Source organism: Elephas maximus, chromosome 3 (genome assembly GCF_024166365.1).
Source record: "Elephas maximus indicus isolate mEleMax1 chromosome 3, mEleMax1 primary haplotype, whole genome shotgun sequence".
NCBI classification, from domain to species: Eukaryota; Metazoa; Chordata; class Mammalia; order Proboscidea; family Elephantidae; genus Elephas; species Elephas maximus.
This window is the reverse complement of record NC_064821.1, coordinates 121,734,137-121,744,607: the sequence shown is the minus strand read 5'-3', so window position 1 is coordinate 121,744,607 and position 10,471 is coordinate 121,734,137. Positions and strand designations below refer to the sequence as shown.

Here is a 10,471-nt window from a genome sequence, read left to right as displayed (position 1 = left end):
CAGAGCCAAGCTCTGGTACCAATGGCAGGTTTGCATTAGTGGGCTGGTTTCATAACTGAACCGATAATGTTTACAATATCTTGGTGCTGACAGCAAGTTATCTACATAAGAGCACAGAACACTTGGTCTAACGTGCAAAGGAGTCTAAATAATTAAGTGCCATATTTCCGCAAGTGTCTTGATTTGAAATCATTACTTTTTCTTACCAATATGTCTGCGAGAAGGTGTACCTAGTGGAAATCTTGTTGAAATGAAATACACTTCTGAATCAATTTTGTATGCCACCAAACAATCTTTAATCACAGAGCTGAAAACCAGAGTAATATAATGAGATTTAAAAAATGAATAATATTCTATGAAATCAAACACATGTCTCTCAAACACAAGTCTACACAATCCAGTCTAGGAAAACATAACAATTATTAAGTGATCACCATGGACTTAGGCCCCATAGCCAAGTAACTATGTAAATTTGTTTTTCGTTTACCAAATGGAAATCTATTCTTCAAAAACATTCTGTCTTGGTTCTTTTGCAGTTTATTCATTAGCCACAAGTCTAAAGCCCAATTTGTGGTAGGGAATTAAATAGGACCAGTAAATAAACAGGCCAATTTACAGAGACCTTAGAGGGTAAAATATTATAATTGGAAGCAAACGTGCCATGATTTGAATCGTTGCTGTCAGTTTTGTGGAAAACTCTCCTCAGGTATACACCGTATGCTGTCAGCTACAGTCCTCAAAACTGCCACCATTCCGGCAAGAATGAAAATGCATCGGGCTCATGGGATCAGACACATAACCTGCATCAGAAAAGAAGTTCAGTTGTTACTTATTGGCCTTTCAGCCCACTGCCCCATCTTTTGTAACCAGCCTTACTCAGTGCAATACACAGCTACCAGGTAGCTCTCCAGGCTCATGTGAACACAGAGTCTGGAAAAGAGTTGCAAGTGAGCAGTTGTCAAACAAAAGCAAATTTTTAAATGAGAACTGAGACAGGAGAAACATAAATGATGGATGTCTATTTTGGATCCAACACTGGCCAGACAAAATTTTGGGTTTGGAGTAAGGAATGACACAACTCAGGAAAGCGGTTCACCATTGTGGTTAAAAGCACCATGTCAGGCAAATCTGGGTATAAGCCCTGACTCCACTACTTGCTTGCCCTATGACTTTTTCATCTTACCTAACCTTCATTAGCCTCAATGGCTTCACCCGTACATGGGAGAAATAATAGTACTTACCTTGTAAGGTTGATAATGCACATACGGCAATTAGCATGGTGTCTGACATATAGTGCGCGCTAAAGAAATGACGTGAAAAAAAAAGGTGGAAATAGCAGGAGAGAAAAAGAAAAGGGCTTCTCTCTATAGCAGTTTGCCTCTGTTGGTGTTTCCTCCCTGGGAGCCCAGTTTGTAAGTGTATCAATGCTTAGGTCTAAATACCAATGCACGCCCACTGAAGCAATAGCCCTGGGTGTGTCCAGAGAATGGGCCTAGTGACTCAGAATCAGGCCATTGTCCTAGAGAACACAGGGGCATGTGCAGGTAAGCAGCTGCATTTCACTCTAAAGTAAGGAAGCCATTCATTGCTTCTGTGAAAATGCGTGCATTTGTCAAGAGCTATTGCTGTTCTTGCTTTATTTTGCTGGCTAAGTTTTCAGAATCAACTCAGCCATCTACATTTTCATCAAGGCATCTTGCAAAATGCAGTTGAATGGGCATATTTATTTTCATAAGAAAGGTCTCTGTCTAAATCTCTTAGGCAGCACATCAAGTTTCCTGAGAGAAAGCGCCATTGATGCCAGTACCACCACCAACCGCCCTCTCTCACTTGACTCCTGAGAGGCTGCCCCCTCAGGTGTGAGAAAGGTTGTAGTGTTGGGAGGGTGAGATGAGGGCAGCAGGATACACATCACTGAATCTTAACTCTGAGTGCAATGAGACAAAATCTACATCCTAGAGAAAAATACTTTCTTTTGTCCAGCCTGAAAATATGCCTTCATCCCAGGCACAGATAGATGCTTTAATTAGCTCATAACCTGTTTATTACTATAATCAGCCTTCTAATGTACCACATGTGATTTTACTAGCTTGTGAGGCTCCAGTGTTTCTCCCTCCAAGACTGCAATGGAAATCCAACTCTGAACATATGTCCCACCAGTGTGGGTGGGCTCCTCTTTGTGGGTGGGTAGCAAAATCAGCAGGGCATGGATGCTGGCATAGTGATGCCATTATTGCCACAGTAAGGCCAGATGTGTTGGACTTAAGAGGGACCCAACGGAAATTTGACCACAGGCTTTAGGAAAAGACTAAATCATGTCTGGTGTTTTGTCACTTTAGGGTGAAAGATCTCAAGCAGAGAGAAAAACACCTATGGGAGGGAACAAAAAACAAAAACAGTTCATAAAGCTGCTGTTATGATTGGTTTATGAAATGGAGGGCAATTAACAGGTTCTTTCTTGTATGATACTACAGTAACTAACCCATTGCTATCGAGTCAATGCTGACTTATAGCAACCCTACAGGAGAGAGTAGAACTGCCCCACAGGGTTTCCAAGGAGCGCCTGGTGGATTCGAACTGCTGACCTTTTGCTTAGCAGCCATAGCACTTAACCACTACGCCACCAGGGTTTCACGTTAACTAGTGGGAATTAAATACATTTTCTTTGCCTACAGGTGTTCTCACTCCAAAGAAAGCCTTGCCCCATCCAAGCACTCTAATGTTCTCTTCTGCCCCTGCTACAGATAAGGATAGGCAAACCCAACTTTTGTATAATTGCAGCACTTTTGTCTCATTTCTCTACCTTGCGAATTCTGCTCAAAATCCTATTCCTTTAAGAAACAGATCTTTAAGTTAAAGAAATGCTTCATCTTGAAACTCCACCATGAAAAGAAAGACTTCTGGTCAAAGCACACATTTCAAAGGGTGCCCTATATTTTATGGTTGTGAAGTCACATCTGTAAAGATTTGAGAAAACGATATTACATCTATAAAAAAAATGCAATGATGTGACACTTGGAGCACATTTTCCCCTCAAAAGGATCTGCTACTGCACTGGCCAATTATGCTGTAAAGCTGCTGATAAAAAGTACTCGACTGCATTCTAGACACGTATTAGGGAGTCAGGGGCGCACAGTTTTCCTTCTTTAACGTTCTTACGCAGTTTCTGTCTGCATCTATCCAGAAAAATTTTTTTTTCCCTGTTTCCTTAAGAGCTGTCTAATGCCTTAGGTAATGATACTACGCAGACTAAGTGCATTGGTGAGGATTCCAAAGCACCTTATACTGTCGTGAGAGCCAACAGCCTCCAGGGTCCATTGACATCTGTGTCTGAGAACCAGAAACACATCATCCATTTTTTTCTTCCCCAAACCCAATTCTTGTAATAAACCTGATATCTTTAACTGACATACATTTTCCAGTCTGCCATATAGTCAAACAAAGTCGCCATAAATAAATGGGTCCATTGTGCTAACATTCAAATTATATATTGAGCCTCTTAGGGTTAGAGGTTGGAAAAATGATATAATGAGCACCACATGTTAACATGGCAGATAAGAGAGATTTCTTATTCCCTGACTTCCAGAGACTGCATAGAACTTTGTTAAGTATTTCAAAGAGCTGTATTCTTTCTGAAGCAATATTGTACAAAATGGCCCCACCAGGCCTCTCCTTGCCTCCTTTCCAGCTTTTTGAGGGAATGATTGGGTTTACATTTTATCCTGGGGTGCTTGGCTATACTATAACTGTGGAAACCCACACCTGTAATGCAGTGTTTAGGGGCAGTAAACTCAATAAGGTGGTTCCAACATGTTTGAAATCTCATGAGATGCAGGAGATTATTTTCATAAAAACAGTTGTACCTGTGTACACACAGTTACAAAAACTCACAGACACGTACATTAAGTTCAAAGATAAATGAAGAGTAGTAATATAAGACTTACAAGACCAAAATTTGTATCTTTATAACTTTTAAAGCATTTATCACTTCTCGATATTACAAAATATATCGTTTTCCCCTTCATTATAAAATAGATAAATCTGAAGAATCTATATACTTACCATATTTGTCAATAGGTGAGAACTGAAGACTTCTTTTCATCTCCTCCAAAGTCAGGCCTTGAGAGAAACGTTGTCCAGAACTGGAAAATTCATGAGATACCAATTTCATACTGTGGTGGTTTGTAAAAACATTTTTGTAGAACAGAATTTATTCACTTAGCTTAGATGCCAGAGAAATGGCAAAGTGATGCAAAGTTTTATTTATCTTACAAGTGATAGTTGGAGAAGAGTTCAGAATTATTTGGAGTAAGTCAGACCTAGGTAGGAGCTCTTCCAGCTAGACTGCTCTGTAACCTTCGGCATGTTAACCTTTCTGAGTCTTAGTTTATTTATCTGTAAAATGGGAAAAGTATATAGGTACTCTCCAGTTTGTTTTGATGACCAAATATAATAAAAAGGAATGTTGAGTCCAAATCTGAGTTAATGTGCTTGTAACAATTTTTTTTTTTTTTGGCAATCTTTGCTTAAAAGGCATTAAGAACAAGAACACTATTATTGTAGTAATAATCAATATAAATAAAACACATCTCAGATGGTAATTTATAATCCTACTAATAATTACAATACTGATATTATAATAATTATAAGAGGTTGTGATAATAATATTTATCATATGCTTCCTATGTGTTAAGTATTTACGTGTAATTATCATATTTAATCCTTCTCATTATCTTATCACTATTCACTACTCTATCATTTCCCTCCTTTTATAAATAAGAAAACTGAGGATAGAACAATTAAACAACTTGTCACACAGGTGGCAAATGGCTCATCTAGGATTCAAACCCAAATCTTTTAGATTCCAAAGTCGGACTTATCCTCTATTCAAATATTAATTTCTCCCTGATTTCTGTCTTTCATTGATTCCTTTCTTCTCCAAACTCATCCTACCCTTTTATCATATTAGTTAAGGGGATCACTTCCTTTTTAGTTCATCAGATTCCAAACCCAAAGCTATCAACTCCCTCACCCTAATATCTAATCACATCTATCAATTAATTATACATCTGTAGCTTACCTTATATCCATCCTTTTGTTGTTACTGTTGTTGTTAAGTGACATCAAGTTGGTTCTGACTCATAGCAACCCTATCTATGTACACAGAAGGAAACACTGCCTGATTCTGCACTATTCTCACAATCGTTGCTATGTTTAAGCCCATTTTTGTACCCATTATGTCAATCCATCTCACTGACAGTCTTTCTCTTTTTCCTTGACCTTCTACCTTACCAAGTATGATGTCTTTCTCCAGGGACTAGGCCTTCCTGTCCAAAGTACACGAGATGAAGTTTTGCCATCCTTGCTTCCCAGGATCACTCTGGCTGTACTTCTTCCAAGACAGACTTGTTCATTCTTCTGGCAGTCCATGGTATGTTAAATATTCTTCGCCAACACCATAATTCAAAGGCACCAATTCTTCTTCAGTCTTCTGTATTCATTGTCCAGCTTTCACATGAATATGAGGTGATTGAAAACACCATGGCTTGGGTCAGGCGCACCTTAGTCCTTAAAGTGACATCTTTGCTTTTTAACTCTTTCAAGAAATCTTTTGCAGCAGATTTGTCCAATTCAATGCATCATTTGATTTCTTGACTGCTGCTTCCATGGGCATTGATTGTGGATCCAAGTAAAGTAAAATCCTGCACAACTCCAATCTTTTCTCCATTTATCATGATGCTGCTTATTGGTCAAGTTGTGAGGATTTTTTGTTTTCTTTGCATTGAGGTGTAATGTATACTGAAGGCTGTGGTCTTTGATCTTCATCAGTAAGTGCTTCAAGTCCTCTTCATTTTGAGCAAAGTTGTTATTTGCATATCGTAGGTTGTTAATTAGTCTACCTCCAATCCAGATGCCCCATGCTTCTACATATAGTCCAGCTTCTCAGATTATTTGCTCAGCGTACAGACTAAGTATGGTGAAAAGATACAATGTTGATGCACACCTTTCCTGACTTTAAATCATGCAGTGTCCCCATTCTGTTTGAACAACTGCCTCTTGGTCTAAGTACAAGTTCCTCATGAGCACAATTAAGTGTTCTGGAATTCCCATTCTTTCCGATGTTATCCATAATTTGTTATGAGCTACACAGTCAAATGCCTTTGCATAGTCAATAAAACACAGGTAAATATCTTTCTGGTATTCTCTGCTTTCAGCCATGATCCATCTGACATCAGCAATGATATCCGTTGTTCTACATGGTCTTCTGAATCTGGTTTGAATTTTTGGCAGTTCCCTGTCAATATTTTTCTGCAACTGGTTTTGAATGATCTTCAGCAAAATTTTGCTTGCGTGTGATATTAATGATATTGTTCAGTAATATATGCATTCTGTTGGATCACCTTTCTTTGGAATGGGTACAAATATAGGTCTCTTCCAGTCAGTTGCTCAGGTAGTTGTCTTCCAAATTTCTTGGCATAGACATAGACAAGTGAGCACCTCCTGGGCTGTATCCATTTGTTGAAACATCTCAATTGGTAATCTGTCAAATTCTGGTGCCTTGTTTTTCACCAACACCTTTAGTGCAGCTTGGGATTCTTCCTTCAATACCATCCATTCTTGATCATATTTTATCTCCGGAAATGGCTGAATGTCCACCAATTCATTTTGGTACAGTAACTGTGTGTATCCATTTCCTCTTCTTTTGATACTTCCTGTGTCTCTCAATATTTTGTCCACAGAATCCTTCAAAATTGCAACTCGAGGCTTGAAATTTTTCTTCAGTTCTTTCAGCTTGAAAAATGCGAAGCACGTTCTTTCTTCCTTTTGGTTATCTAATTCTAGGTCTTTGTACATTTCATTATAATACTTTATTTTGTCTTGAGACACACTTTGAAATCTTCTGTTCGGCTCTTTTATTTCATCATTTCTTCCATTTGTTTTAGCTACTCTACATTCAAAAGCAAGTTTCAGAGTCTCTAGTGACATCCATTTTGGTCTTTTCTTTCTTTCTTGTCTTTTTAATGACCTTTTGCTTTCTTCATGTATGATGACCTTGATGTCATCCCACAACTTGTCCAGTCTTCAGTCTTTAGTGTTCAATACATCAAATTTATTCATGAAATGGTCCCCAAATTCAGGTGAGATATACTCAATGTCATACTTTGGCTATTTTGGACTTGTTTTAATTTTCTTTAGCTTCGACTTGAACTTCATATGAGGAATTCATGGTCTGTTCCACAGTCGGCCCCTGGCCTTGTTCTGGTTGATGATATTGAGCTTCTCCATGGTCATTTTCCACAGTTGTAGTTGATTTGATTCCTGTGTATTCCATCAGATGAAGTCCACGTGTACAGTTGTTGGAAAAAGGTATTTGCAATGAAGAAGTCATTGGTCTTGCAAAATTTTGTCATATGAATCTCTAGCATCATTTCTATCACCAAAGCCATATTTTCCAACTATTGATTCTTCTTTGTTTCCAACTTTTGCATTACAATCACCAGTAATTATCAATGCATCTTGATCGCACGTTTGATCAATTTCAGACTGTGGAATCTGGTAAAAATCTTCATTTTCCTCTTCTTTGGCATTAATGGTTGGTGCATAAATTTGAATAATAATTGTATTAACTGATCTTCCTTGTAGGCAAATATGGATATTATTCTATCTGACAATGTTGTACTTCATGAATAGATCTTGAAATGTTCTTTTTGATGATAAAAGCAATGCCATTCCTCTTCTAATCGTCATTCCCGGCATAGTGGACCACATGATTGTCTGATTCAAAATGGCCAATACCCGTCTATTTTAGTTCAACTAATGCCTAGGACGTAGATCTTTATGCATTCCATTTCATTTTGGATGACGTCCAATTTTCCTAGATTCATACTTTGTACATTCCATGCTCCAGTTATTAATGGACTTTGCAGTTGTTTCTTCTCATTTTGAGTAGTGCCACATAAGCAAATGAAGGTACCGGAAGCTTTATTCCATCCCTGTTATTAAAGTCGACTCTACTTTGAGGAAGTAGCTCTTCCCCAGTCATATTTGAGTGTCTTTCAATCTGAGGGATTCGTTTTCCAGCATTATATCAGACAATGTTCCCCTGCTCTTCATAAGATTTTCATTGGCTGATTTTTTCAGAAGTAGATGGCCTGGTCTTTCTTTCTAGCCTGTCTTAGTCTGGAAGCTCCGCTGAAACCAGTTCACCATGGGTAACCCTGCTGATATTTGAAATACTGGTGGCATAGTTTCCAGCATCAAAACAACATGCAAGCCACCCCAGAATGACAAACTGGCAGATGTGTGGTTGATCCTTTTTTTAGCATCTTGTCTTTAACATCCTCAAAGCAGCTACCTTAATTACCCTCAGAATGTGACCTCGCTATGTCCATAGCAGAACTCCTAATTTTTCCTGCTTCCTATCCAGTTCTCTCCTCAGTCACTGGCCCCATATCCATTCAGTTACTTAAGTCAGCATCCTTGGACTCATCTTTGGCTCCTTTCTTTCACATCTTTTACCCGTCTCATGTCCTTTTAGCTCTGCCTCCAATATATAACCCCAATCCTTTTATGGAAACCCTGGTGGCATAGCAGTTAAGAGCTACATCTGCTAACCAAAAGGTCAGCAGTTTGAATCCACCAGGCACTCCTTGGAAACTCTGTGGGGCAGTTCTACTCTGTCCTATAGGGTCACTAGGAGTTGGAATCGACTCTACTGCAAAGGGTTTTTTTTTTTTTTTTTAATCCCTGTATCTCTCTCCTCCTCCAAGGTTACCACCTGAGCCTAGACACTTACTCTTTTTCTTGGCAGGACCTCTGCAATTTGCCTATTAATTGGTATCCCTGCTTTCATTCCTTTCCCCATATTAATTCACCCTCCTCCACATACTATCCAGAGTAATCTTTTCAAACATAAGCCAGGTCGAGGCATCCCCCTACTTAAAACCCTCCAGTGGCTTTCCAATTCATCTGAATAAAATACAAATGCTTTACCCTTACTTACAAGGTCCTCCAAGCCCTGACCCTGCCTTCCTTTCTAACCCCAACTGTACACCTTTGCCCAAGCACTTCTTTTGGCATTCTTTTAGCCCATTGAGCCTGCCAAGTTCTTTCCCAATTCCAAGCCTTTGCATTTTTTGACTCTGCCTGGAATGCTCTTCTTAACTAACCCAAATCCTGCTTTGCTGACCCTTTGCCCTGCCTTTATCCATGACCAGCTTCTCTGTTATTCAGGCCTCAGCTCAAATATCACCTCCTCAGAGAGGTTGTCTCTGACCACCATTTTAAAACGTCCTTTCCTCTGCCCAAAGTCACTCTCTATCACATCATCCTATTTCTTTCATTCACAGTGCTTATCACTATGTAGAATTATGCTGCGATTTATCTGTTTACTTATACACTGTCCATATTCTGTCCACATAATTAGTGCAGAGACCTTCTGTCTTTTGTTCCCTGCTGTATGCTCAATACTTAGAATAGTCCCTGGCACATAGGAGAAACTCATTGAATTAATACATTCCTAAATGCTGCCCTTCCCTGTAGATACTCCAATCCTCACTCTACAAGGCTTCCAAGTTGTCTTCCTGTAACAGAATCTCACCATGGTACTTCCCTGCTTCCCACTGCAATTCCTTAGGCTGATGTTCCAAGCCATGTGTATCTTGTACTCTACAACTCCTTATTATCCTCTTTTCTCCTCAAGTTCAAGCCACTACTACCAGACTTTAGATTTTCCAAACATGCTTAAATTGCCCCTACTCCGTGGTTGTAGTCAAGCTGCTCCCAATTCTGCCTGTTGACATCTCATATATTCCTGATAAGAAGCAGTGTGGTGTTATGGTAAGAAGCAGCAGGACTCCTTGAATTTGAATCCTGACTTCATCACTTACTAGCCCTATGATTTTGGCAAGGTTATTTATTTAGCTGCTCTATACCTCAATTCTTACAACAATAAAATGGGAATCATAAGGAGACTTAATTTATAAAGTTAATCTTGAGTTAATACATTTAAAGCACTTTGAACAGTGTCTTCAGAGTGCTTTATTGAGTAAGCACTCCATAAAGGTTACCTATTTTTATTATGCTGCAAATCTCAACTCAAAATAGCATCTTCTTCAAAGCTCTCTTAAAAAGTCTTAGTCAGAACTAGCTTCCTCTTTTTCCATGGCCCTCTACTACTTTGTACTCTTACCACAGTTAATCTGTATTTGTATGCTAGTGAACCCCACTGAACAGCAAGATCCTGGAGGTGAGGGATCCTATCTTAAATCTTTGGAATCTCCACAGGGATTAGCCAGTATTTTATAAATAGTTAAAATAATAAAACTGTGTTAATTCAAATAAGATTAAGTCATCACAAAATGCAGATTTAGAGAAGACATATTCTTCTGAAAGCCAACAGTAGTTCTTGCAGATTGATTCACTTAGCTGCCTTAAAAATGACTTCATATTTGGCCTCACTTTCTAAGGT

At 38.8% G+C, this 10,471-nt stretch overlaps 1 protein-coding gene across 4 annotated transcripts in view; it reads right to left on the bottom strand.

Moving 5' to 3' along the window:
* Nucleotides 1–286: 286 nt before the first annotated feature.
* The window catches only part of TNNI3K (TNNI3 interacting kinase), a 380,317-nt gene continuing 370,132 nt past the window's right edge, over nt 287–10,471 (bottom strand). For 3 of the 4 annotated variants that reach the window (XM_049879574.1, XM_049879577.1, XM_049879576.1), the window contains 2 exons: nt 4,063–4,142; nt 287–800 (listed from right to left, as the gene is read on the bottom strand). In XM_049879574.1, coding sequence (XP_049735531.1) covers nt 724–800; nt 4,063–4,142 — 157 coding nt within the window. In that variant the 3' untranslated portion in view covers nt 287–723. The remainder of the gene's footprint in view (nt 801–4,062; nt 4,143–10,471) is intronic. The other variant, XM_049879578.1, reaches the window with a different exon arrangement.